The 27,543-nt window shown below is 42.4% G+C and overlaps 1 protein-coding gene across 6 annotated transcripts; it reads left to right on the top strand.

The window, feature by feature from the left end:
* The first annotated feature begins 497 nt into the window (after positions 1-497).
* Positions 498-22,878, top strand: MKNK1 (MAPK interacting serine/threonine kinase 1). Of its 6 annotated transcripts, none has more exons than XM_071436665.1 (14): positions 498-599; positions 1,518-1,607; positions 4,076-4,168; positions 7,243-7,341; positions 8,025-8,122; positions 9,528-9,607; positions 11,017-11,090; positions 13,926-14,030; positions 17,000-17,055; positions 17,611-17,706; positions 18,460-18,654; positions 19,272-19,436; positions 20,030-20,073; positions 21,032-22,878. In XM_071436665.1, the coding sequence occupies exons 4-14, from the start codon at positions 7,245-7,247 to the stop codon at positions 21,258-21,260; spliced, it is 1,239 nt and encodes a 412-aa protein (XP_071292766.1). In that variant the 5' UTR covers positions 498-599; positions 1,518-1,607; positions 4,076-4,168; positions 7,243-7,244; the 3' UTR covers positions 21,261-22,878. The 6 variants fall into 6 exon arrangements, with proteins under 6 accessions (XP_071292766.1, XP_071292765.1, XP_071292768.1 ...); XM_071436664.1 differs by having other exon boundaries at positions 4,070-4,168; XM_071436667.1 differs by having other exon boundaries at positions 499-599; positions 1,496-1,607; positions 20,033-20,073.
* The last annotated feature ends 4,665 nt before the right edge of the window (positions 22,879-27,543 follow it).

The raw sequence follows: 27,543 nt of genomic DNA, 5'->3' as shown, positions 1-27,543 counted from the left end.
TTATTCAGGGAAGAGTAGAAAAAATGCAGAAGGACTTTGATTATCCCAAAAGGGATGGGAGAAAGTGAGGGTGGGACACAGCGCTGCTGCTGAGGAGGTTTTCAGCACCACCTTCTCGGAGTCCTTCGGACTCTTTGTCCAACACCAGGGTTTCCATGCTGTGCCTCCCAAGCTTTATCCAAGCTCTTGGCTGTTGTCACTTTACTCTTCCTTTCCTTCTTAGTCTGTCCTGCCTGAAGGTGTTTAAGGAAAGACGGGACGCGGCACTCCCTGGGCACAGCGGTGATCGCTCATAGACCGGACTGGGCGATCTTCGGTTCTCCAGCCGAAGTGATGCTGTGATATTGCTCATGGGGGAAGCAGAAGACGGCAAGCAGCCAGCCCAGCCTGGGGAGCAGGCTGTACCCCATTGACATCGTCCCATTGATCTGCCCCGCTGGTGCTCCCCGTCCCGTCCCCTCAGAGGAGCCGCGGCCCCGCCTGGCGCGCTCCCGTGAGGGGGCGGTGCCGCGCGCAGGCGCGCTCCCGCCGCTCCTCAGGCTCAGGGCGGGGGCGGGTGGTGCCGCCCCGCCGAGGAGGGACCCGCGGCCGCCATGGAGGTGAGGGCAGGGGGGCTGCGGTCACGGCGCTTCCCGGCCCGGCCAGCTGAGGGGAGGCCAGGGAGGGGAGGCCCCTGGGGCTCGGTCCGAGCCCGCGGGAGCTCCTGCGGCTCGTCCGGAGTGCGGGCGGGCTGCGCGCTCGGGCGCGGGAGCGGCGGCAGCCCCCGGCTGGAAGGTGCCTCAGCCCTCCGGCCGGCAGCTTTGGGTCTGGGGGCTCTCCCCGAGGAATGCGGGAGTTTCCTCGTGTCTGGAGCTGGGAATCTGTTCCCCGAAGGTTTAAAGTGCTGTGTTTCATACCTAGTGCGTTTTTCAATAAAGAGTGGTAAGTGTGTACTCTCCTACTGCAGCTGCTTTCTGTTGACATTGCTGGAGTGGGAAAACAGGCAAAGGCGAACGGAGCAACTTCTACGTGTGATCACGAGAAATCTTTTCGTTCTTGTGTTTTTCCTCTGGCATAAAACGACAGCTGTGAGCCCCGAGGAGCACTGAAAATCTGCCTAATGTGTACTTTGTGGCATTAGCTCGAGCAGGGTGACCTTCTGAGGCGAGAGAAGCAGCGGGACAGCCCTGGGTGACAGCTCGGCTGCTGGCATCAGCAGGACTTGTGATAGCCAAAAATCAGCCCATTCCCTGACGCCACTGGCACTTGTCTGTGAATTGTCAGATTTATTGGGGAATAAGCCACTGCCCTTTTTTTTTTTTTTTTTTTTTTTTTTTTTTTTTTTTTTCCCCAGTTACAAGCTGACCTCTTCTACAACCCTCTATCATCCAGTGTTATGACTCACAGTTGGGCTTGGGAAGATTGGTGTATGTTCTGATAACTTCATAACTTCAAAGAACTACTGTTTGCCTTTTTTTTTTTTTTTTTTTTTTTTTTTTTTTTTTTACCTAAACAGAGCTCCTCTTCATGCCTCCCAGGTGCTGGATGGAAGCAAGGCAAAACACTCCTGTGGAGCTGAACCTCTTTCACTTCAGTTCTAAAGGTGTTTTATATTGGCAGCCCTCCAGGTAAAGTGGGGTGCCTTGTGCATTTGAAACTTTCTTGGTTCTTTAAAGGTCTTTTACAACCAAAAGGCTTCTATGACATTATTTCATGGTACCAGTGCTCTGTAATGCTTTCAAAAAAAGTATTTACTGCTGTGAGGAATGTCCTCTCTCCTTCTAGTACCTTCCTGGTAACAAATGTTAGGACATTGGTACAAGTCTTATGTGACATCAAATGTGACAATGCAGTGGAGTTTAATTACTTAATTTTAGAGTTGAAAGCACAGAGAAGGGAAAATAAAGAAAAACCAGTCTTGCTTCAAGGTTTAGAAAAACATTAAGTTAGATTAGCTTCTCCAAACACAGCTGCTTGCTGATGTAGTTGTATGTTGTGTAGCTTTTTTTTCCAGTGACAAATGTGATTATCTGATTGATCATTTGTGGGGTGTGGAGCAAGAGCAGGAAATGTTTATCTTGTATCTGTATGAAAAGAAAAGTTGTCTTATAAGAAGTTTTTGTCTTTGGTTTACACTAACAAGGGAGCTGAGGGGGATTAGAGGAACTACTTGGTGATGCAGAGATAATTTTCTGAGAGTTGTTCATGCCATCAGATGTAGAAGAGAGTAAACAGCTTGCTGTTTAGTAAAAGGCCCTCAGAACCTACTTACATTGGATATCTCCTTAATTTAAAAGTGCTCTAGGGGTTGGAGAGCCTTTAAGTAGTTGAGTCAACACACTATTGCTAGGAGTTTTCTCTTTTGGAATGTGTGTGATGGAGTTTAAAATAACTTTGTGCTAAGTTCTTACTGCCCTGTGATGGCAAGTCTTAGATATGAGCTACCTGCCAGTGGTCAGTAGCAGTAAATGTTCTGTTTGCCTGTTCTGCTGGCTGTGGAAGGACAGAGGATGTTCTTTAGTGCAATAACCAGTGTGTGTGCCATGTTGTTCCCAGCAGAGCTCACCATTCACAGTTATTTGTTAGCCCTGTGAAATACACCCTATTATATCCTCCCATCCATGTGGCTGCCTTGGAGACACGTTGTCCTTGAACAAGAAATTAAAAAGATTACAGTGTTTTTAAGCCACGCTCAGTCTAAGTTGTTCTCCTTACTTGTTATGTCTTAGCTGGATCAGGACACTTCTCTTGTTTGCCTTTGTCTTTCCAGTGGGGATGATAACAGTTCTTTTGCTGCCATTCTGAGTGATAACTACTGCTTTTAAAGAAATGCACATCTGCCTGGGGAAACACAGGCTGATTTCAGCAAGTCTCATGTCTGCAGCATGTGTGTCAAAATGAGCTGTTCCCCCAACACGAGAGGGAAAGGAGAGCTGTGTGCTCTCCTCTCCATCAAGGTTCTCCCTGCTTCCCCAGCAGTAATCCTGGTGAAGTAAGAAAATGGGATGGGAGGAATCTGTCTGAAATAACTTGATGTGCTATCCTGAAAAGTGAGATCCACCCGTGGCTGGAGGGTTTGACTGGGAACCTCAGAAAACCCCTCTTAGTTTGCAAGGGAAGTGTTAGCTGAAAGTACCAAAGAGTTACTCTGCAAATTGCTCAAGCAGGAGGTGCTGTGACACTGATCTCCTGGAAGTGTGACAGGGGGAAGCAGGGACATAAAGAGAAAGGTTGCTGTAACCTTTTCCCCAGTATGAAAGGTTTCAGGCAGGTGGTGTCAGCTGTGACACTGTGGGTTGTTACAGTAATGCTGTGATAAGACTGGATCAATAATTTTTGTCAGACTTGCTCTTTCATGAAATTGGATTGCTTGGGTTTCCTGTGAACTTTTGGGTGCTCATTTGAAAATGTAAATGCTCTTGTGTACTATTGAGAAGATGATGGAATGTTTTTAAGTTCCTCTCCCTTCATGGATAACTCAGACTAAATGAAATTAAAAGTTGTGCTGTAGGTGGAATGAGAAGGTAACTCTGACAGCTAAGAATGAATTGTGGAAAACTAGTGCAAAAATCAAGTATTCACTTCTTACAATTTGAAATTAATGTACTTAATACAGAACAAGTATAAAATAATCTGTTTTGACACAGGACTGTCATACATCATTGCACATTCTTCATCTTCAAATTGTATCTCTTGATATGTAACATTACAAACACAATTAATCACTATGTAGCTGCTATATAAAGGCAGCTTGGGTTGTTCTAAGCTTCCTGCAACTAGATGGTTTTTGCAGAATCAGCACCTGCTGAGTGTGTCCAGTTTCATTATGAGCCACATCTGTAGGAATCAGCGTTGATGGAGGAGGAAGGGTCCAGGAACAATGTGAGACACTGAGCTGGGAGGAAAACTGGACTGAAGTCTGTTTTCATTTTGTTCCAGTGAAATTGTAGGGGAGTGCTTTTGCTGCATGTTCATGTGAAGCCCAGCTCAACAGGTCCTTGCAATGTCTTTAGGCTCTGGGCACTGCATAAATGTGTGGAAAAACATTTTCAGGATTTCTGAGTGGTAACATGATGATGTTTCTTTTCAGCTCCAGAACAACTTGGCTCAAGCAGGACCTGTTTTGGAGCAGGTGGCGGTGCCTGGACTCTGCTTTCTTTCTTCCACTGAGTTCAAACACACAAGCAAGGTATTTTCTTCTAAATAGAAAAAGGCACCTCTTCTGTGTTCCCAAGTGCTTCCTGTTACACACATGTGCTTGTTTTCCAAATATACTCTTCCTTCCTTTGGGAAGCAGATTAGAATGAGAGGGGAGTTAGGTCTGGGTAGTGGATTTTGGCATGTTCATATATGGAGTGTCAGGAAGCAAAATGAAAGATTACTTAAGGTCTGAATGAAGTGAAACTTGTGGTAATTGTTCCCTTTCTTCTTCTCTTGGCTTTGTTTGCAAGTTTCGTTTACAGCAAAAGAGAAAGGCTGTAACTACCTTCCCACACAGGCTCTGAATAGTGTGTGTGTATTAAATATTGCCTCAACGCTGAGTTATGATGATAATAAAATTCAGGGGCTTCAACAAAACTGCAGCTCTCATTTTACTTACACTGTGGATTTTCCTGGTAACATTAGCCTGTGAGTAATAATCCTAACCTGACTGTAGAAGGACAGATCAGAATTTGAAGACACTCACCTTGGACCTGATGTGTCCATGGGCCATTTCCCTCCAGAGCAGTCCATGCAGTCCCCGAGCTCTGTCTGGCAGGGTGAGCTGCCTCAGAGCCCACAGTGTGCCTGTCACCAGGAGCACTCCTGCAGTGTGCAGAACACCTCAGCATTGCTTGGATGGTTGAGGCACACTGGCCTTGGGTGTCTCCAGAAATTCTTTTGGTTGTACAGCTGCAGGAAAAAAAAAAAACATTTCTTTGAAAGCTTGAAAAATCTCTAAAGCGTTTGGCTGGACTAAAGGCATTTTCTTGTAGGACCAGCTGTTACTTAAGTACTGGCTCATTATAACAAATGAGTAATGGGAGTGAAGCTGTGATACCTTTAAAGGATGAGCTCTGTTGACAGGAGTGAGCTTCACAATGATATGAAATAGCAGACCAGAGCAGTAATAAGAATCTAATACAACTAACACTTCATGTTTTAATGTGATGCCAAATTTAGTCAAGACTATAGGTAAAAAATGTCAACTTTTCAGCAATTTGGTTTCTGTATACATAACTACTGAACTTCCTGTTTTCAGGGAAGCAATTCTCTGTAATTTAGGAATAGAGTCAGACTAAAGGGAATTGAAATAATGTAGTGAGTTAATAAACAGCTGACTGTAAATATCAGAGCCAGGTGGTAGAGTGCAGGAGCTGCTTGTGAAGATGTCAGCTGTGCTGAGGGACAGGATTCACATTCTGGAGTTTTTGCTGATTTTTAGTCAAAGCTAATATTTTACTCAAAGCTAGTATTTTTAGAGTTTTAGCCAAAGCTAGATTTTTTAGTTTCAAGCTCTGAAGCTGTGATATTTGAAATGGAATAGGATCTGCCTAGCTATAGCTTGTGGAAGGTCAGGTTACTAAAGGTGCCTGTTTGACACCTTGTGGAAATCAAGCACCACCTTCAAGCAGAGCAGCCCTATCTCTGAGCAGCTTCAGGTGTGTCATTTTAGTCCCAGTTCTCAATAACTCCTGATGCAGGTTGGATTGAAAAAGAGGAGAACTGGAATTTGCTGCCAAAGGCTCACCTTCTTTTTATGTTAAAATTTGAAACTGTATGTGTTTCAGTTTGAGTTAAAATGAAGCTGTTTTTTCAGAAACTGGTAAAACTTGTTTTATATTACTGTGTTTAAGAAGTCACATAGAACATCCATCATGATGATTTCTGAACACATTCTGCCTAAGACTTGAACATGAGGATTTACTGTTTTGAGGCTTTGAGTGATATATGTTGAAGTGTTTCACTAAGTTGTTAAGGAGAAAAGACTTTTATAATAACGCTCACCCTGAATTTTCAGACATGTGGGTTCTAAGTGACACTCACAGTAGCTATTACTGACAGATAAGAACAAGAAAAATGTAATGGAGCAAAGAAAAAGTATTTAATGTATTGGTAGATTGTTGTGGAATGTTTTCTGCCTTGGAGCTTCTCCCATGTTTTGAGTACTTTAGAAACAGTGAAAGGCAGAAAAACTGCTCATCACAATCTCTGTTAAAAGAGAACTGACAGAAGTTTTTGGGACTTGCTCTTTCATTACCAGTGTTCTCATAATTATTTCTCACTATTTATATTGATTTGGCTTTTTCTGTAGTACAAGATGACTAAAAGTAAATTTAGTTAGAATTCCTCATGGCTTAAAATGTTTTAGGTGCACTTTGCTACTGCCTTGAAGATTTTCAGCTGAGATTTTAAACTGTTGAAGCAAACTTAGCTGGATGTGATTGGTGTGAGGTGCTCCTGCCTAGAACTTCAGTGTGGAATCATTTAACTTTTTGGAGATAGGTTAGCTGTACAAATATGGCCATGTTTTTGTTTAGGCCTTCAATAACAATATGCAGGTGGGTTTTTTGCCATATTATCTTGCATCAGTGAATTGTTACCTCTGACTAAACTCTTCTAGAATCTGCAGCTAGTAATGTAGGAAAAAAATACAAATGCCATAAACACTTCTTGCTTTGGAGCATAAATTACCCACTGATCTGTGGTTTAGAAAGGTGCATTATGGTTCCATGAGAAATGGTTTTCTTTATGGCCTTTTGGCAGCATCAACTGACCTAGATTGCTCTTGTGATACTTTAGCTCCTGTGGTTGCTTTGTTTCACTGAGTGATTTGAAACTTCCCCACATGTTCCTGCTGTTTTGGAGGCTCATTTCCTTGAGCTGATTTGTAAAAAAAAAAATAAATCTCTTTGTAAAACAGCAGAATAGCTCAGAGGAGTGCCCTTGTGAGGGCTGCAAGTGCTGTCTGGTATCAGGGCACATGTTCTGTTGTGGGTTATTTCTGTGCATTGCCTTACTGTGCTGTGAGATAAGGATTCAGAATAGATGCATTGCTGTTCCCTCCTGTTTTTACATTTATTTATCAACACCTCCAAACTATTAACTGGCACCTGAATTGCCTTTTTAGGTTTCCTCTGATATTTGAAAAAGAGGTGGCAGCCTATGATGAAGAAAAGCAGAGAAGCTTTTGGATAGATAAGAACATAAACACACAAGACCATGTGCATTTTCTCCTGAAGTAATTGATTGTTAAAGTCACCTCTATGTTCTGCCACACAGAGATGGTCAGCAGCCAGCCTGTCCCCATAGCAGACAGTGGGAAAAGGAAAAAGAAGAAAAGAACCAGAGCCACAGATCAGGTCCCTGGGAAGTTTGAAGGTTGGTGACAATTGAAAAGCTTTTAACTGTTACAGTCTGCTTTGCTTCTGATATCTTTCTGTTTTCTTAGCTAGACATTGCATTTTTTGGTAGGAACAGTGCTGATGTCAAAAGGTTTTGGTTGAATAGATGTGTGCACAAATGCTGTGAAATTTTGTAAGTAAAATACAGTTCAGTGAGAAAACTGAGCAGTATAAAACTTCTTAGTGGGCAAGTAGCAATGGAAGATACATTTCAAATAAAAATGGTAGCAGCAACAAATTCCAGGTTTAAATGTTCAAGTTTGTTATACTTAAAACACCATCTCTGCAAGCAGATTATGTATGGCAGCATTTTTTGATCAAATAATTAATTGTCTTCCACCTGAAAAAATGTTTGAGTTTTACATGAAGACAGGTATAGTGGCTGAGATCCTAGAGATTACACATTTGTTCATACTACAAATGTTTCTATCTCAGCAATTTTGATCCTGTGATAAAGTTTACTTCTAATTTTTCTTGAACTTGAAAGAGGGAGGTGAAAAAGGAAGCATAGTTAAGACTGGCATGTCTGCTTTAATACTACATAAATTTGAGGGAAGCTTAGCAGATATAGAGCTTGTCTTGATGTTATTCGTTAAAATAACTTTCACTTTCAAAATTCACTTTGATGGATGTGTCCTTTCTTCTGGATTTCTTTGGCAGACTTGTACAAGCTGACTGCTGAGCTGCTTGGTGAGGGAGCATATGCTAAAGTTCAGGGTGCTGTCAGTCTCCAAACTGGGAAAGAATATGCAGTCAAAGTAAGTAGAGAGAAAAGCAGCATCACTTCTGTCTGTGATGTGTCCTTTCCCTTTGAGTATCTCAGGGAAAACCTGCAATAGAGTGGGTAATAGCAACTCCTTCTAGGAAATTTTTGATGCTTGAAATGAGCCTGTTTTATAACTGTTGAGAAAACTTGTCATCTGAAGTGTTGTGCCTCCAGAGTGAACTGGTTTATCAGCTGCAGGTAGAAATCACAAACAGTAAATCTCTGTGATTGGATCTCAGGGCAAGCTTTCCTCTCATGCCCTGCTTTAGTTGTAGTCTACCTTTGTGTCTTCTTATGAAAGAAGAGGCTGAGTCACTATACAGCATGGCCTCCCAAACAGTGCAAGCTTTTGGGTGCTGTTCAGAGAGCATCAGGTGCTGCCAGTGGTTCATGTAAAGCTGTCTTTAATTTTTGATAGAGGCAATCTTCGTTCTGTAATATCACTGAAAAGCTGGGCTCATTGACAAATTTGTTGTTATCCTGAGTCCCCCATTTAATTACAAACAGAAATAACAGCAATAGGGAACCTTTATGTTTGATTCTATTCAAAAATAGGCACAAAATTTTAAGCCCCTTTGAAAAAGTAGTTCTATAGATGCTGGAATTTTTTCTGTACTTTGTAAAATTGTTGAAGTTTAAAGGTTGAAATAAAAAAAGCTCTGCATTAGGAATTTGATGTGATCAGATGCAGAGGCCTGTGTAGTACTGATGGATGTTGCCTGTTCTGCACCAGAGAGCTCAGGCTGCAGAAATAAGAAACCAGTCCTGGATACAGGTGATGGTGATATCATGAGCTTCCAGTTTATGCAGCAATAATTCAGGCTCAGCCTCTTGTCCTCTTTCAACCTGAGGATGGTGTGAAGGAAGGTGACTTCTCATGGCTCTGAGATTGAATGTATGTTTTCTTTAGGTTCTATTACTGGGTCTCTATAAAGTTTACACTATGAACTTTTATTTTATGGTGAATTTGGTACTTGTTGCTTAAATGCCTCTAATAACAAATCTGTTCTTTTTGATTGTTCAGTGTCTGATGTGACTCAAATCTATTCTTGGTAGAACTCAAGAGGATATCCTGTTCTGCACATTGCAAAGATAAAATTATGCAAGAAAAAGCTTGTGGTAACTGGTCACTGGCTGTGTAATGTGTGGATTTAGTTCCTTTCTTCTCTTCCTGACCTAATTTCTCTTGTCCTCTGAATGCCTTCCAGAGCTCTGCTGACACTGCTCTGTAAACAAATGCCAGATGAGAAACTGAACAAACAAACAAAGGTGGAGTGTTGTTCTCCAGTGGGCATGCCCTAGATTCAAACCTTGGAACAGTTACCTAATTCCAGAGCTATATGCATAGTTCCTGCAGTAATTTTTCAAATATGAATTCTTAAAACTCTTTTTCACAGATCATTGAAAAAAATGCTGGGCATAGTCGGAGTCGGGTTTTTCGTGAGATAGAAACTCTGTATCAGTGCCAGGGTAACAAGTAAGTATGGTCTTGTCTTTGTTTATTTAGAGTGTTTTGATTATTTGTTTTCAAATTTTTATATGTGACAAGTTTAGAAGCTTTGTAGCAGTCTCCTTAAAACTACTTTGAAATTTAGACTTGATTTATTCAGATTAAGAATTTCCCCCTCTTTACCTGTGAAATTTAGGGGAACTATTTACTGATTAATAGTTACACAACTCAATTAGAGCCAGGTCAATGTAGCTTGATTGTGCTTCAGTGATGCATGGCTTTTGTCCAGATGAGAAATTAACATTTTGACACTCTCCCCTGTGATTTCACCATCAGCAAAAGCTGATATGATACCAGCTGCTGTGGAAAGGAAACCTCACCATTCCTTTCCCTGATGTGTGGTTTGCCCTCCTCCTCGTGTCAGCCTTCCTGCTTTTGCACTGGAACTCTTAGATCAGCAAAAAGCTAACAGTTCTCATTTGGATGTGTGCTGACTTCATGCAGCCACAGGATGAGGCAACTGCAAAGCTGCTACTCATGACTGAAGAGGAAGAAAAGCTGTGCAGGCACTGGGAACTTTGTGATGGGTTTGAGGCAGTTCTGGAGCTACTTTTAGATGTCTCTGTTAATCTAGAAACAGATGGGGTGTATATATTACAATTGTGCAGCTTATATTGAATTTTTCAAACAAGTGCCTAATATAACATACAGAAATAATTTCAAAACCAACTTGTTTACCAAACTCATGGGCTTATGTTGTGCTGTAGAGAAGCAGACCACAAGTTTCCTCTTTTGTGAGGTTAAGAGTAAATAGTCTTCCAGTGCACAACTGATGAACTCAAACTCACATGACCACATGCAGAATTTCAGGGGTTGAGTGTACCATTAAATGTAAAAAATTCTGACTCACACATTTGACATTCTCAAAGCAACCTGGGGTATTTGTGCTGCAAAGAATTTACATGAGCCAAACAGGAGTTGGTCTAAAAATGGCAACTAAGGAGCTGGATTTAATATCTTGTTGACAGATGCCTGTCTCCTTTGAGCCCTCTGTGTTTTGCTTTGTGATTTCCAGAGAGAAAGAACGCCAGTTTAATTATTTTTTCTTTATTTCTGCCTGCAGCACAAATGCAGTGTTTTAAATTATTAAATACAACCTACTACCAGTTATCTTCCTGTCAATTGAGCAGTAGCAGAGCTCTCACAATCTTGTCTGAGTGTGGTGTTTGGCCTCTTTCCCATGCTTAAATTTCAGTGGGAGTTGGAAATGTGGTTTTAATGTCACAGGCAACCAAAGCAACTTGATTAACTGGAACTTGTATTTTTGGTTACTTCTGGCACTTCCTAGTTATCCACTCTGGGCTGAAACTCTTCATTGCTGTGTGTACACTCCATGCTTATTTCTTTTATTCTCTATTTTGTTTCTTTTTTTAAAGGAACATTTTGGAGTTAATAGAATTTTTTGAAGATGACACAAGATACTACCTGGTCTTTGAGAAGCTGCGAGGAGGTACTGTGCAGAAACTGTGCCTTTGCTCATTGAATCATTTTGGCTCCTATTTGCCTCTGTTTTAAAGTAATAATTGAAGAACTTAAAATGCTTGAGAATTTAGTGCAGCGTCTGTGTACCCTGGCAGAATTTTCCTTTGATGTAGGATTCACTTAATTGCCTGGAACTCTGTTATGAAAATCATCTTGCCTGTGCCTGGGGTTGCTGTTATGGAGAGCCAGTTGTGCTTGTGGGTGCTTGAGAGCCCATCAAGTGAGCCTGAGTGGTCACTGGGCTCCTGCACTTCCCACTCACCCGGGGAATGAGAAAGCCCATGAAGTGCTTGCTGCAGCTTTCTCACATTTGCCTGCAGGGAGTATAATGACAGTACCTGCTAATTGCATGGCTGTGCAAAACCAGGAGTTAGTGTGGCCAACCCTTCAAAGGAGAACTGAGCTTCTGGAGTATCCTGCTGCCCAGAGAACATCATCTATTGTCTCTGGTCAAGAAGGTTTCTAGGAGCAAACTGTATGTGCAAGAAATAAAAATTCTTTCTGCATAGATGCAGAACTATTTTTGAAAGAGAGGGATGTGTATATTTCTTGAGTAAAAGCTTTTGTTTAACTTTTCTCAAAATTCTGCATCTTTTTATTGTATTTTCCCATAACACTTTTTCTTAATGCACAGATGTCTCTGACAAATTAGCTGTAATAGGGCTTGTTTGAATGAATCTGCATTTGTCTTTTTTTTCATCTCCACATTCTTCCATTAGTTAACCCCCTTTTTGTAAGTCTGTGCTTGTCAGTCTACCTGCATGGCTGCTGAGAGGATATTAATGATACTCTCCTCTTAGCTACTGATTTTACAGGCTCAGCTAGGGCTGATGCTAGTTTTCTCTTAAAAAAAAAATCAGTATTTAAAGGGTTAGGTATGTGGTTTGAAGACAAAGAATGAGAGTTAGGGTCAGATCTGATGCACTGCAGATTCTGATGTGAGTGGCAAGGCTGGCAAGAATGAGAACATTAATCTTCAATGCAAGTCTTACTTCAGTAACTCCAGTCTCAGAGGCTGCTCTTACAGTGTTGGAGCATAATTTGGGCTTTCCATTTTCAACTTTGCCTTCCAGTAGCTGTGGTAACTGAAGGAGCTCTGCTCCTATTTTATCTGTTTTCAGTTCACTGTGATGTCCAGAGTCCCTTTAGTATCCTTGTCTGACAGCATTTTATAATTGAGTGAGTTAAAATTGAGCTGATTAGATTGAACTTGTATGATTTAAGAGTTTTTTTCCTCTTTTTTTCTCCTCTGAAATGCATTTTGAGAGGTGCTGCATGATGCTTTCTCCCTGAGTACTGGAGAGGTAGGAACAACTAGTGCCCTGCTATTCTTTCTTCATGAGAATTCTCTACGTGGGCTGAATGTAAAGTCAGTAAAGTGTGTTTTTATTGATATTGATATAATTCTTATCTGAGAGAGTTTGAACATCAGCTCTATTCAGAAGGGTAATTTCAGATAAACCTGCTGAGTGAAATGAGCACTTCAGGTAGCTCAATATTGTTTCCTACAAAGTGTGGGGTCTTTTCCACAGGGCTGGAAACATTGAAGAACTTTCACTGCTTTCTAAAGGTGCAAAGAACAGCTACACCAGGAAACCCCTTTGAACTTTGTGCACTCAAGAAATCTGTAGCAAACTAGGTGGTGTTGGTTTTAGCAAGGGAAAATGTCTGTGTTTGAAATCTGATAACCTGGTTCAAAGTGGCCTTCCTCCACCCAGCTGACACTGCTTGGCTGTGCATATCTGAGCATACCTCTCTTCTTTTTGAATGTCTTTTCTCTTCCCTCTCTGAATGCTCACTGTGGAGGAGTGCCAGTAGCATTGATGGTATTAGAATAGGAATTACCAAGTAGGAGATTTCCTTCCACATTTAGAACTAGAGCATAAAGGTGAAATCACCTGAGATAGAAAACATTGAGTATACTGGGGCTAATAACAAATGGCTTTTACTACTTGAGTCTCTTTGCCTGATTGCTTTTACAGATACACCTCTCTGTATAAGAAAATAGAAGGCAATAGTAAGGCTGCTTAGGGAGCTGGGATCTCTGTGGACTACATGGTTTTTTTAAAGACATTTTTAATCTTTTGAGATGAATGATTGAATTCACTTTATGAAAATGAGGAATCAAACTTCCCTTTATTCTTTGTTAAAGGGATACCAGTGAGGCTCTGCCTGCAAGCTTCCAGCCCTTCAGTATGTTTTAATTTAAAGGTCTTCTGTCAGATTTTATATCCCTGGGCAAATTTTACCTTAAGTCAGTGCAGAAGCCTTGTCTTGATGCCTGTGGGGAATTTGATGTGTATTTAAAGGTCAGATCGCCTTTTACTTTGATGATGTTGAGGCACAAAACATGTATCCTTGACTTTCAGTGCAGGGTTTCAGTGGTGACATTATAGCAAATGAGGGGAATTTGAGTTTGACCATCCATGACCTGGGGTAGGCTGAAGTGTTTATGGATCTCCTTAGCTGATGTTTGAGTTTTACTGGTACTATTGGCAAATCTCTACTGTCCCAGTGTGTGGAAAACAGGCCAGTCATGTCCTGGAGCAGTAAAAAGTGATTGTCTCTCATGCTGTGCTTAAACTAGAAGGTGCACTGTTTGAAAATTATGTTCTAGCACACTTAGGTGGTGAAGCTGCTCAGTTGTGCCTTTTCTTCTTAGTCATTCCCCTCTTTGCTCCACAGAAGTTGCCTGCTGTGAAAGGCTGCTATAAAGTGTGAAAATGAGATTATGGATTCATGGTGCTTGGAGCTAGCTCAGCATTCATACTGAGGTTTTCCCTTTCACCTGTTACCCTGACAGGTTCAATCCTGGCCCATATTCAAAAGAGGAAGCACTTCAATGAACGAGAAGCAAGCAAAGTGGTGAGAGACATTGCTTCTGCTCTGGACTTTCTTCACACCAAAGGTGAGAGAGGGCTGCCTCCATCTTTACTAGTTAATACACTCAGGTTATAAAGCACATTTATCTCTAAGTAGCCAGCTTTTGCTAGTATTCCCATTTACAGCAATGTCAGATGACTTAAGCTGTTTTCCTCTATGATGCTATTTTCATATTTTATATTTCAGTATTTTCAGTAATTGGGAGTGTTAAGATGGTACAGGCTTTCCAAGGAGAACACTTGAATCATCACCCAGAGACACTTAACATTAGGGTTGAGTCTATTTGTTCCTTTACACAAGCCACCATGTAAGGGTTACTCAAAAGGGTTCTAATAAAATTTTAATTTCCTCATCTTTTCAACAGAGGTACTTTTTTGTAATTACTCAGAATTTCTGCTGGTCACAAGACCTGTTGCTTTGCAGAAGCTTTTGGCCCCCCACATTTAGACTCCCACTGTTAAATTGAGGAGACCTAAGTGAAGCATAGTCTTTATTTGAAGATGTCCTCAATTCCTTTGCAATTTGCTTAGATTTAAAGCAGTTATGTTTATAGAGATTTTTTTTTTGCATTAGTGTTTTTCTGCTGCTTTTTTGACTTGGGAATACTTTGGTTTAAATTCAAAAATTTCTATGCATTATGGTCATCCCAGAGTATATTTTTGGGCTGAATATGATGGATACTTTTGAAGTTTTTCCTAGGTTGTGATTATCTGGCCTTGCAGCTTCAAATACAGTGGCCAGCTCTGAATGGAATGGCATGTAATTGGAGACTGTTTATGGGTTATTTATTTTGATACATTTTTTCTTTCCTTTTTGCCATTCTGATTAGCCTGGTAGATCTCAGCAGATTTGGTTTGCTGCCTAAATTGCTTAGTACTGGCCCTGGATCAATAAATGTTTAGGTGTAGTCCATACTTTCAAGTCACAGGACCGTTTATATGCTGAGTTAGAATTACAGCACTGGTACCTCAACAAGTTGAACCCATTAAAAAGAAAATTGTAGCAATGCTTGGAGTAAAAGGGGTAAGCCTGATGAATGTGGATCTTGTCACATGTTGTGACTGTTACAAAAGGTGAATTTGAATGTAAACCAAACTTAGCTTGGATCAAGAGTTTTTGTAATCTTCATAGCCTGTCTATGTGATAATTCAACATTAAACCTTCAGAGAATGTATTTCTTGAATACCTGTGTTTAGAAGATTTTGACTTTGAGATATGGGACATATAAGAAGCAGGGAACTTAGGCTGAATATGTGGAAAAAATCTTTTTTGATGTGCAAGGCTGTAGTGGGTTTCTTAACAGCTGCAAGTCCAGGTAGCCCACTCAAGAGGTTTAACATCAGCTGAGCTAATACCTTTCTGTAGTTCTCTCTCAGCTTTTAGTTTTAATTCCCCTTTTCCCAAACAAGAGGAGGGTGATTGATTAGAATAGCTGTAGAGCCGCAGTCTGCTTTCTTGTTGTTTGCTGTGAGCTGGGACAGCAGGGATATAGCTTGCAGAATCAGCTACATCCCCTTTTCATTTTATTGTTCTCTTTATGGTTCTTCCGTGTGACATTAAAATAATTAGTAAGTAGGGTACAGAACACCAAAGTAAACAGGAAATTAAAGCAGTTTTATTGCACAGCTTAATGGTGAAGTCCTATAGCTAAATGCTTTTAAAAAAATTTGAATGAGGACAACTAATTCTTTTGACAGGAGTAGTTTAAAACTCAGCTGGATGATAATCCTGCCTTACACCCATTTGGGATGTGTGTGCTTTATTGCTAATAATCTACTGGAGAGGTGTTTAAAGGCGGTTGTTTTCTCAGTGCTCTGTGCAACTGCAAAATCAAATGTTACATAATCAGACATTTGAATTCACACAATAATACAAGAAGACACTGTTGGCTTTCCCATTGTGAGCCAAGCCAACTGCTGGGAGTTTGGTCAGCCTTGTTGCAAAGGTCAGTTCAGGCCACCTCAGTGGGCTCATTGTGCCATCATTTGTGCCCATGCCATGTGCACTGTGTCAGTATGAACACTGATTCCTTTAGCTTGGGGCTCTGCTGTTATATTTTAAGCCACATCTTGTGGAGTGTGCTGAAGAAATGACACTAAAAGCTCCCTTGCCTAGAGTTTGGTGGAATTTTCCTTCCTGTACTCTGAAGTAATATAAGGTGTTCTTGGAGTGTAAGTTTCTAAATCAAGACTAGACTGCAGTTAAATTACAGCCAAGTTGCTCATTTGATTTGATTTTTTTTTTTGCCTCTCATTTTCTACCTTCCATTTGAATTTGATCATATTAAATTAAGAACTTCCAGAAATTGTGTTTTTAGGCATTTGAAGAACTTTGACACAGAACCACCTTGCATGTGGATTACACAGATAACTTTGTGCTTTCCTGTTAGGTTTGCCTATTCTGATAGGAGTCGAATGAAGAAGCCTTTTGGCTGTTTTCCTTTAGCTTTTCTTCAGCATCTCTAACTTAAACTTTAATTTTTCATTTGCTTCAGCAATGAGTCTGTAGCTCAAAGGAATATTTTTATCTGGGAGTCAGGGGATTTTTTTCAGAGGAGAGTGCCTCAAGTACTGTCTGTGCTGGTAGGAGTTCAGCAAGCCAATTGATCCACCTGGAAAGAACAACTTCACTGTAAAAGGCACCAAAATAATTTCATTAAACTGTGTAAAGCATTAAACTTTCCTACAGGTCAGTCATCTCAATAAGCTGGTTTTAAGGAACATAATTAATTTGGGCTAACAAAATGTTCTGATGTTAGGTTCTTACTTGCTTGACAGACTCTCCTGTCCAGTTAAGGATGATAAAGGTATAGCAGGATGCAACAGTGACATTTAACAGTTGCACTTTACAGTTAAATTATTATATCTAAGAGGGGCAGGTGTGTGTAACAGGCTCAGACCTAGAATATTTCCCAGGCCACCTTCTAAAAAAGAGATGTTATGAGGAATAAAACAGCAGAGTATCCTTTCTAATGAACATTTGTACTCTGTTTAGGTATTGCTCACAGGGACCTGAAGCCTGAAAACATCCTGTGTGAATCTCCAGAAAAGGTGCTACTTTGGTCTCTTAACTCTCCAAACTGAATTTTTTAAACTTGGTTCCCAAAAACAGTCCTTGTGGATTTTTCTTCTTGAAAAGTTTTGAACCCATTAGGAAACTTCAACTAAATTTAACAGAACTGAAGCTTGAAAGAGACTAAATTCTTCTTTGAGCTGTGAAAATGTGAACATCTGGCTAAGAGATAAAAAGCCAACTGGCCTTGTAGAAGGACAGCAGTGACACCCTAGTGCCTCATCTGTTCTGAGCCAGTACCCAGATGGACAAGCAGCATTTAGAGGCCAGCTGGTCACATTAAATGACCAGTTTTCAAAGTGCCCTGATGTGTACTGGCACTTGCCTAACCAAATAAAAGAATAATGTAGCAGGATCGGGTGCTGGTGGTGTGGGTGCAGCTGGGGCAGGGCAGGTGAATGCCTGAAGGTGGCTGTAAGGGAGTGGGTCTCACTAGGGATTTGTGTTCTGTCCTGCGGTTTTCTACTTCACATATGTACATATTCATAGATTTTGCATTAATCCCAGTCTTCCTGACCTCTTATATTTTTTAGATATCACCAGTAAAAATCTGTGACTTTGATCTTGGCAGTGGGGTGAAGCTCAACAGTGCATGTACTCCCATAACTACTCCCGAATTAACAACGCCGGTGAGAGACTGGTGTGGCTTTGTGCTTTCTTTGTTCTACTATAAACCAGTTTTCTTATCTCCAGAGGAGACCTTCCAAAGGGCTTACTGCCACTAAGCCAGTGCTGGGCAGTTCATTTCAAGCAAGTGTATGGTAAATGCTGTCTTGCTTTCCCAGTTACAGAACAAACACACAAAAGCACAGGAGCTCAGTGTTAATTCTCCAGTTGGCCAGCACGTGACACATTGGTCCTGCTTATCTCTTATGCAGTCAAATGGAGAAACTTTTTCTGCCCATTTTTGTGTGCTTGTGGACAGACTTTGAACCTTAGTTTTGTGTTCATTTCCCCATGTTTTGCTTCTGTAGCCAAGCCATGAGTTAAGGAGAATGCAAGCTCTCTAATCAGTGTGTAGCTCTGTAGTACACATTTGTTTGAAAAACTACAGTCCTGTGCTTTTGCCATTTACTGTGAAAGAAAAATCTGACAGTGTTGCAGAAGTCTTACAGAAATCTATTCCCCTGATACACTTGTCTGATAACTAATGGATAAGACTTAAAAAGCTGAAAGATATAAATTAATGTTTTGACCTTGGATTAAAGGTTCACAGCCATGTAGAACAGCTTGTGGTGCTGCTAAAGAATTTCAGTATTCTCTGATGCCTAATTCCTGCTTTTCCACCAAGCCACTTGGTATAAAGAGTGGAAAATGATAAACCTGAGTCTTGTTTTGATGTGACTGTCCCTTTGTAAACTTGATGGAATTTGGTTTCTTAGTGTGGCTCTGCAGAATACATGGCACCTGAAGTGGTGGAAGTCTTCATGGAGGAGGCCACATTCTATGACAAGAGGTGTGATCTGTGGAGCCTGGGGGTGATTCTGTACATCATGCTCAGTGGTTACCCCCCTTTTGTGGGCAACTGTGGCACAGACTGTGGCTGGGACAGAGGAGAAGTCTGCAGGGTTTGCCAGGTGAGTGTGCATGTCCTGGGTGTGTGGGGAGAGCAGAGTTCTCCCCTGAGCTTTGGGTGCAGAACTTGCTGCAGTGGAGAGCTCTGCCTGATGCTGGCAGGTGGCTGGGAGGATGAGCTGTCACTGAGCTGTCACTACTCTTCTTCAGTAGAGAAGTTGAGTGATACCAGTTTCTAAAGTAAGGTTGGGCAACTGCCTCTCCTTCCTCCTGTTGTGAGATTTCAGAGCTTCTCCTCACCCTCTTCCCCACTCTGGAATCCTCCCTTGTTCTGTAGTCCTTGATCTGGTTTATGGTAGTCACTGCAATTCCTCAGATAAAAGCTGAGCCCTGGGAGGGTTGCCATGCAGGGCCTGAATTTACTTTCTAAAAATGGAGTATTTTAGCTGCCCTCTTGGGAGGGGGGGAAGGGTTTTCAGCAGCCAGTGTATTGTGTCCATCTTAGGCTGCACTGAGCCACTCTGTGGAGCTGCCTGTCACTCTCCATTGACTGCATAAGGACACTGGATGGTTTCAGTTCTTGCCCTCCACATTAGGTGGATAAAAGTGAGTGGGAAGTCTCACCTGAGAAACCTTCTGGTTGCAGTGTATTTCAATTGAATAATTTCTCCTTTACCAGAACAAGCTTTTTGAGAGCATTCAGGAAGGCAAATATGAATTTCCTGACAAGGACTGGTCACATATTTCCTCTGAGGCCAAAGATCTCATCTCAAAGCTTCTGGTTTGTGATGCCAAAGAACGACTTAGTGCTGCTCAAGTTTTGCAACATTCATGGGTTCAAGGAGTATGTATCCCCCTTTATATAAAGAGTTATTCTTCTTCCAGAGTGACAAATAAGCTGTTCCCTGTCTCTGAACTTTTATTTGAGTCCTTGTGTGTTTCAGTGCTTGTATCTTGATTAATTAAATGATACACAGTGGCTTTATTTTTTTTCTGCATAGTAAATATTTGGATGAATATGTCAGCCCTTAAGTGTTTGTTTTGTTTTGTTTAATTATTGCTTTGTGCATTTTAAATGGCTTTCTTGTGAATAGCAAGTACTGCAGTACACAAATTATTGTGCTAATACAGTAATGCAGAATGCTGGTAAATATGGTTATAAAAGAACAGCAGTGTCCTCTTATGTTTCAGTTCCCTGTTCAGGAAAGAAGGAATAGACCCTCTGGAGAGCTTCCAAAGCTTTAGTCTTATACCTGCAAGCTGTGAAATCTTCTTGTGAGGGGAGACAGATTATGAAATATGCTTTGCCCACAGTGAATTAGTTTATTTGCAATATCTGTAAAGATTTGGGGAAGTCACTTATTTTTTGTCACTCTTGGGAAAGCTTGGTTCCCAGCTGCTAATATGTAAATAATTTCTCTTCAATGCTTCTTCTAGCAGGCTCCTGAAAGGGGATTGCCCACCCCTCAAGTTCTTCAAAGGTAAGATTTATTTCTAAACATCTGTAAACTTGGCCAAGAATCATTCCTGAAAGTATGGGTAGGAGAGAGGAGTTGACAAATTAGGAGGTAACATCCCTGGCTGAGAATGGAGCTTCATAAATGTGCCACACTAATTTGGTTAAGAACATCAGAAATATTAAAGCTCTGAATTTTCTTTATGATCAAATCTTGTTTGTTTGTGGAAAAAGCATTAGAGGGAATTCCTGCAGTGCAGTGTTCATCTTAGACAGGAAATAATGATGGTTTTGTCAGCTTGCTGCCCAGGAGAGGCAGAAAAAGGCATAAAGGAGTGTGTTACCCAATGAGACTGCTTTCTGATGGGTGAATAGTCACCATAAACACAGACCTGGATCTGACTTGCCTTGTAGTTGGTGGCACTCACAATATCCACCTACTGTGAGCAGGGCAAGCCTCATTGCAGGTGGTTTGATGGGAGAGTCTGTATGCCAGAGAGCCTGAGTCACACATCTGTTTCTGTCTCTGTCTGCTGCTGGTGATTTCAGGTGGCTCTCCCATAGGGAAGCATTTCCCTAAGGCACAGGTGCAGTTGTAGTGGGACTGCAGTTCTCTGGAGAAAGACAACAGAATGGCCTCATATGCCCATCCTTTAAGAACTGAGGATGAAATTAGGATGAATTGAGAACTTAGGTAGAAATTAAGGATGACATCTGAGTTAGCTTCTTGGGTTTATAATCAGAAGTCCTTGGCAGAAGGAGGAGTAGAACTGTGGCTGTTTCCAAAATCCCAGAGTATTTTTGTCATGCATTGCTGGTCCTCTGAGTGACGATAAATGCAAATATTAACTGGTCATTTTGCCTGCTGTCTCAATGATTTGGTAGAAGAAATAAACACGCCTGGAAATAGATCCTGTGCTGTGAGGGCGAGTGGGTGAAGGGCCTGTGTTGAAGCTGCTTCCTTCTTTTCTTCCCCTGTCCAGGAACAGCAGCACGAAGGACCTGACCCTGTTTGCTGCCGAGGCCATCGCCCTGAACCGGCAGCTGTCCCAGCACGAGAGCGAGCTGAGCGCGGAGCAGGAGAGCGCCGCCCACGCCGTGTGCTCCATGAAGCTGTCCCCTCCCTCCAAATCCCGCCTGGCCCGGCGCAGGGCCCTGGCACACGCCACCAAAACCAGCGACTTCCAGCCAGTTCCCCATAAAGCCTTCTAAAGCTCTGTGCTGCTGTGGCGGGGGCAGGATGAGTCTGTGTTCTTATTTGGATTTTCAGCGCTGATAAAAGCTGCTCTGCTTCCGACACTTTGATTAGGAGCTTGCTCTTGCGATGTGACTTGTAACTTAAAGGGGACAGCTTTTTATGGGAATGTTTTTTGCCTGTCAGATTTAGTAGTGCATTAAGATAATTCAACTGGGTTTTTTTTCCGAACTACAGAAGATGAGTTTGCTGCTGTATTATTATCTGAGGTGATAAATCACTAAGTTTTCCTCATTTTCTTCTTAGAAGAGCACAGTTTAAAATGCAAACTTGAAAACATCAGGAAAAAACCCACACTTTGCCAGGCAGAGCATCAAGCCTGTCCCTGCTGGTGGCTGCTGTCCTTGATGGCACATGTTGAGCGTGCTGCTGTCACTGCCAGCAGTAGGGGCTGTTCTCAACCAACAGTGCCCTCCTTTCTTTCTGTAGACTCAGGAATGAAGGTGATGACTGGGTGGATCTCTGTCTCCATTACATTCATTGGGCTTATATGGAACGAGATGGGACTGTAAAGGTGCTCATGTTTCTAGAGGTGGAGAGAGCTCTGCAGCTTTTTTTATGTCGTTGATAATTTGTGTGTCAGCATGTGGAGTGAAAACTGGGAGGGGTGGGGTTTTTATCTGACACATCTTTGCCCTTAACTCTGATGTACTCCATACCATCTCTTTTTTAATTTTCTGGAGTTTGATGTCCATTATAACCCTTTGAAGCAGTTACATTCTTAAATCTGAGATCTGCAGTGTAACAGACTGTTTATGTAACAGTTTACAGTTACTGTTAGGCTTTTTAATACTAATGTGGGTTTTATTATATTAATGCTATCCTCAGCTAAACCTTCCTTTCTGTAAAATTGTATTTCTCCCATGACCTTTTGTGTGTCCAACCTGGACTTCCTAATGTGAACAGGCAGACATCAGTGAATTTTGGTGTGTGAATAATTCAGAAATGCCACAAGCAGAGTACAGCTGTACAAAAATGGTGCTGCAGCCACAGAATTCTGCCTCCTGTAGTAATGTCAGGCTGGGTGCCTAGATTTTTACTTTCAGTTTCAATACTGTGGTGCAACAGAGCCAAGAATAATTTGGAAGGGTTTTGGCTGAAAAGCTGAAGATTTTAAGTGACCAAAGGGAGGTCGGTGGAGAAGGACACAGATGTTGAGCACTTTGTGAAACATAAGCTGTGAAAATTGGGCCACTGAGATGCCCATGATGCACCTTAACTTGTCAGCCCTTTTTGAAACCTTTTTCCAGGGCTTTGTGTGCAGGGGGGAAGGAGGAGGCCCCAAGTGCCAGCACAAAACCCTCCCAAGCAGACTGAGAAGGAATAAAGTAGCAGATGCAACAAGCACTTGGAAGTTGAAAGGTCAAAGCTGAATGTCTTTGCATGGCCTATTCAGAGTGGTTTTACATTATCAGTAATATCAGTGCATATAGCTATTTTTATAAAACATGCAGTATTTTGTGACTAATATTAAAGTGGTTATTTAAAAGTTTTTATACGTCGTGCCAGCCGATGAATGATGAAATGTATTTTGCTTTTTTAAATTAAAATGCCCTAAGTTATGTATTTAACACATTTGGCAGTTTTTTGTGGTTTTTTCCTCTCTTTATTTTTGACACAGTAAAGAGAATTACTTCTTTGTGTGACACTGAATTCAAGACAGTTGAAGTCTGTGAGGACTAGGCATACCTCCCTCTTCTATTGATTTATTTTATTTATCAGTCTGTGGTCTCAGATTTCTTTTTGGGAACTGAGAAAAGTGCCCCAAGCGGGGAAGAGGTGTTAACTTAAGCCAACTGTTCTGCTCTCATGTGTAGTCTAGTTCTGAGTGCCTCTTGCAGAGTCATTTTTTAGTTTCTTTGGAGGTCTGTGGCTCTGGGATGGGGAAGGCTGTTTTCCTGGAGGCGTGGGATGCAGCACTCCCCAGTGCTCTGTGCAGCTCATGCCCTGAGTGAAATCTGAGCAGAGCAGGAGTCCCAAACCAGGTGCCAGGCCCTTTATGTTTACTTGCCTTTCTTTTAAAGGAAATGCTTGTAGTTGAACTGTGCTTTAAAATGATCTTCTTCTCCTTCCCTTTTCCTCCTGGATAAGAGAGGTAGCAGAGAGTACGGGAGACCTTTTGGCAGGGGTACAGGAGTGATGTTTCAGTAGGGCAGGTCTTGGATCTTTCTTTGCTCTGAAATGAGAAGTCAGATGCAGCTGATGATCCAGCAGGTGCCTCTTTCCCTCTGATCTTTACCTTTCACTGAGAGTTCAGCTTTGTTCAGGTGAGTTAGCCCCAGAGGGCCTCATTTGGAAGGTTTTCACAATGCTCTTTTCATGTCAGTGAGGAAGGGGTTCTTGCTTCTACGTGGAAGGTCACTAGATCACTCTGATCTGTGCTTTTGAGGTAGTGCTGGGTCTGCTTGTGTTGCCTGTGAATCTCTTGTTTGGCAGCCTGTGGAACCTGAATGCTTCATCACTGAATCCCTGTGCCTTCCCTTTGGGAAGGGCTGAATCTGTGCCATGTTTTTTCACTTGCATGTGATAAACTACACCAGGCTGCTAGTGTGGGTTCCCCAGCTTCTGAAAAATGATGGAAAAGTGTCTTCTTGTGGGGAAACTGGGTTGGGAAGGCACAAGGTGACCTTCAAGAATTCAAAAAGATATTCTGACCAGCAAGGAGAACATCAGAGCAGCTAAGCTGATCTTTAATATTGATTAGGCAACCCACAAGAAAATTTTGCTTTCCATCCCCAAGGTTTTTCTTTTCTGGGAGCTGGGGAGCAAACTGGGGGAGAACCATCAGCATGATTTATAGGGAAATAATTTCAAACAAATGGCAACCAAGCAGCTCTAGTCTCAAAGCAGTCCCCTCAGGAGCCAATCCTACAGGATGTTCTGTAGGATTTTGCTGACCTTTATGTGCAATATTTCACAAAGTACACTCAGCCTTGTGCTTGCCAGGGTGGTTTCTGCATTGTTGGTTGCATAAAAGGAAGCTCCCGTTTTTCATTGTGTGGTATTTTTTCTGCTCTCTCTTCCTTCCCCACATGTTTATTGAATCCTTTGTCAGGGATGCAAAGATGCCTTTGTTATTTGGAGGGCTGTGGGTGGGCTGGCTTTCAAGGTACTGAGTAGCTTTGTTAATTTTCAAAACTAATAATTTTCTTCAGACCACTCCAGTGGCAGCAACAGGCTCCAAATCATCATCATTTGGCTTCCATGGAAACATACTGCCATGGTAACTGAAAGGCTTCCTTCCCTTCCTTCCCTTCCTTCCCTTCCTTCCCTTCCTTCCCTTCCTTCCCTTCCTTCCCTTCCTTCCCTTCCTTCCCTTCCTTCCCTTCCTTCCTTTCCTTCCCTTCCTCATGTGTGTTTAGTTACCCCTGCCAGATTCCATCAGCACTTTTAAAATTCTCCAACCATAGAAGTTCACTTCTCTGGGAAGAACAAAAAAAGTTGTAAAACCGGTGGTGCCATTTCACTGCCATTGTTTTGGGGGAAAAAAGAAAACTCTTTCAAGTCTGGAGGGAGATGTCACTGAGACACAAATTCCCTTCCAGTGTAGAAAAAAAGCCCCAACTCCAGAAGACATGCTTCATCTTTAGATTGTCTTGTGGGAGCTTGCTGTCATGGGCTGCTTTGGGAAATTGGGCTCTGCACCCAGCCCAACATCTGTAATACTGAGGAGAGTGAGAATTGACTCATCCAGTGGTTGTGAGCCACTGTACCAGTGTTTGGCTGGGTCCCTTCCAGCTAATTAATTTGACACCAGATTTTCTGTTGCTGTCTGTCACAGCTGCTTTCACACTAAGATTGGTTAGCAAAGTTTGGCAGGCTGACAAGCAGCCCCAGTTCAGCAACTCTGCTGTGATTCAGCCTGGAGTGGGAGGGAAGGGGGAATTGGGCCTCCTGGAATGTTTTGCTAAGCAAGAAGCAGGGCCAAGGGCAAGGACACTGCAGAGCAGAGGGTACAGAGGAGCTTGGAGTCAGTTGCTTCATAGTTTTGCCTTCTCTTTGATCCAGAACAAAGCTAACTGGCACCACATCTGATCAGAGTCCTGTGGCCAGTTCTGAGACAGCACTGTGTGTGTATATGGGTGGGAATCTTGCTTCTCTCACTGTTCCCTTGCCCAAAATCATCACCCTCAGGACTTGAGAGCTTTTCTTGTCAGCTGCCTTTGTAAGTGCAGTGCCTGCAGCCAGCTCCAGACTACTTGTGGGGAAGGCAGAGCTGCCTCATCTATTTCCTGCTCCTTTTTTCATCCCTGTTTCCCACCCTGATGTTCTTGCAGCAGCTCTAGATCCACTTGCTTAGCCAGGGGATGCTCCAGCAGCCTGCCATGGCCTCTGCAGCCTGCTGTGGAATGAGGTGGAGAAACAAGCCCTGGAGCCACATGGTTGTTTGCTGGAGACCTGTGGGACTGCTCCTGCTGGTCACCAAGCTTTCCCAAGGGATTTTGTTGGTGACAGTAACAATCCAGGGACTCCTTGTGGTGGTGGATGAAGCAGATTGGCTTTTGTTCTCTAGCAGAGGGGTTGAGGCAAGTAGTACTGGAGAGGGGAGGGCAGAATAGGCTGCACTCAGCACTTCTGGGATGAACAGGAGTGGACTCCATTGGATAATTCACAAGTGAGTGGTGTGCTCTGTGTGACATTATCCATGGGCATGTGCTGCTTCCAGAGGAAAATGTATTTCCCTGCTTCCAGAGGAAAATGTATTTTCCTGCCATGGAAAACGTTTGTGGAGCAAATGCTTTCTGTGCTCAGCCTAAGCACCAAGCTCTGGTACAAAGCTTCCAACTGACTTCAGCAAGGGTTGCTCCCACACTGGCTGATTTCCTCTTGTGTTGAGCTGTGTCATATCCTTGCTGCTCTACAGAGAATTCTTAACCTACTTTGGGTATTTTCAAGCTGAGTTTACAGCAATCTCCTAATTGTCTCCATGCTAAGCGGAGTATGCCATCCAAACTTCTTTCTGTATTTTGTGAAAAGTTCATGTCACCCCTGGCTTGGCAAGGTGACATGGACTTTATCCCCCACATGTTCTTCCAGCAGCATCAGGATGCAGCTTTTCCTCGTGACTGGCCTGCAAGGGCCTCACAGTGCTATGATGCCCTGCAAAGCCATTCTTGGGGTGTTTCATCAGCACAGAGTGTTTCCCTCCCATCCCTGCACCTGTTCTTAGATCCATTGCAATGAAGGGAAGGACAGCTGTAAAACTGCCCTGTTCTGAGCAATTTACCTCAAAATTTACTTGAAACTAGAGCAGGTTCCCACTCCTGGAGGAAACATCATGAGGTTCCTAAAGGTTTGACAATCCCACTTCTTTTCATTTTAGATTCAAACAGCTTGGACAGCTTTGAAGGTCTTCATCCCACTATTTTTCACCAAATGTGCTGCTGGAGCAGCTGATTTCCCCATTGCAGGAAGCCAGCAGTGCTATCTGTGCTGGTGGCATGAACATAGTCCTGAGGCTTGGGCTGGAAATGCCAGAACAGTCTGTCTGATCCTAACTGGAAACCTTGCTGGCATATCAATGAGCTCTGCTGCAGTCACAGGCTGCAGTTGGGGATTTATAGGGGGAGTGATCAGATTAATTGAGCAGCAGTGGGAGTGTTCAATTACACTGGCTGCTGATTAATCACCCTTGGCTGGAACATGTCAGCACACTTCCTCCTGCCAGAAGCATTGCCCGAGGTGTGTGCAGCAGCAAGGCCTCCACTGCAATCAATGGCAAAGCCATTGCACTCCTCAGCACCAGCAGCTCCTCTCCTGCTTTGTTGATTCCGTGGAGAAATTTGCAAAAGTCTCAGCCAAGTATTTGAATTTGAATTTTGCTTTTGATTCTTAAAAAAACTGGGGTGATGAGGAAGATCTCTAGGAAAGATGATCTTTAGGATCTGATGGCGACTTGGGTTCATCTCCTTGATGTGAAGACATCAGCTATCATCAGTGTAACAGTGCAAACACTGTCACTGAAAGTGATCCTGCTGCTGTTGGGGTGCTTTCCTTCCACACCCATCACCCCAAAGGATGGTGATTTTAGGGGATCTCTGGGGAATACACTAAGCTGGCACCAGAGCTTCTCCAAGATGCTCCATCTTTTCAGCCTGTTTCTCATGGCATGCCTTCCCTTTTTTACAGGGCCTGTGTGTTGGGAGTCAGGGCTACTTGCCTTTCCCACCTTCAAAGCCATGTCCAGATGCCATGAAAGGCTTGGGCTGTTGTGAAGGTTCCATAAATTTTGGGCTGTGA

Source organism: Agelaius tricolor, unplaced genomic scaffold (assembly GCF_023055355.1).
Source record: "Agelaius tricolor isolate 1412-34295 unplaced genomic scaffold, bAgeTri1.0.p SCAF_11, whole genome shotgun sequence".
Classification (NCBI taxonomy): domain Eukaryota; kingdom Metazoa; phylum Chordata; class Aves; order Passeriformes; family Icteridae; genus Agelaius; species Agelaius tricolor.
Note: the sequence above shows the minus strand (reverse complement) of the source record. Positions and strands in the feature narration are given on the sequence as shown.

Bases quoted from the DNA above. Each gene is read 5' to 3' on its own strand.
- MKNK1 (XM_071436661.1), top strand. From the start codon at position 7,227: ATGTTCTGCCACACAGAGATGGTCAGCAGCCAGCCTGTCCCCATAGCA. The intron at 7,342-8,024 runs GTTGGTGACAAT...TTTCTTTGGCAG, and splicing joins GGTCCCTGGGAAGTTTGAAG to ACTTGTACAAGCTGACTGCT. The intron at 11,091-13,925 runs GTACTGTGCAGA...TTACCCTGACAG, and splicing joins CTTTGAGAAGCTGCGAGGAG to GTTCAATCCTGGCCCATATT.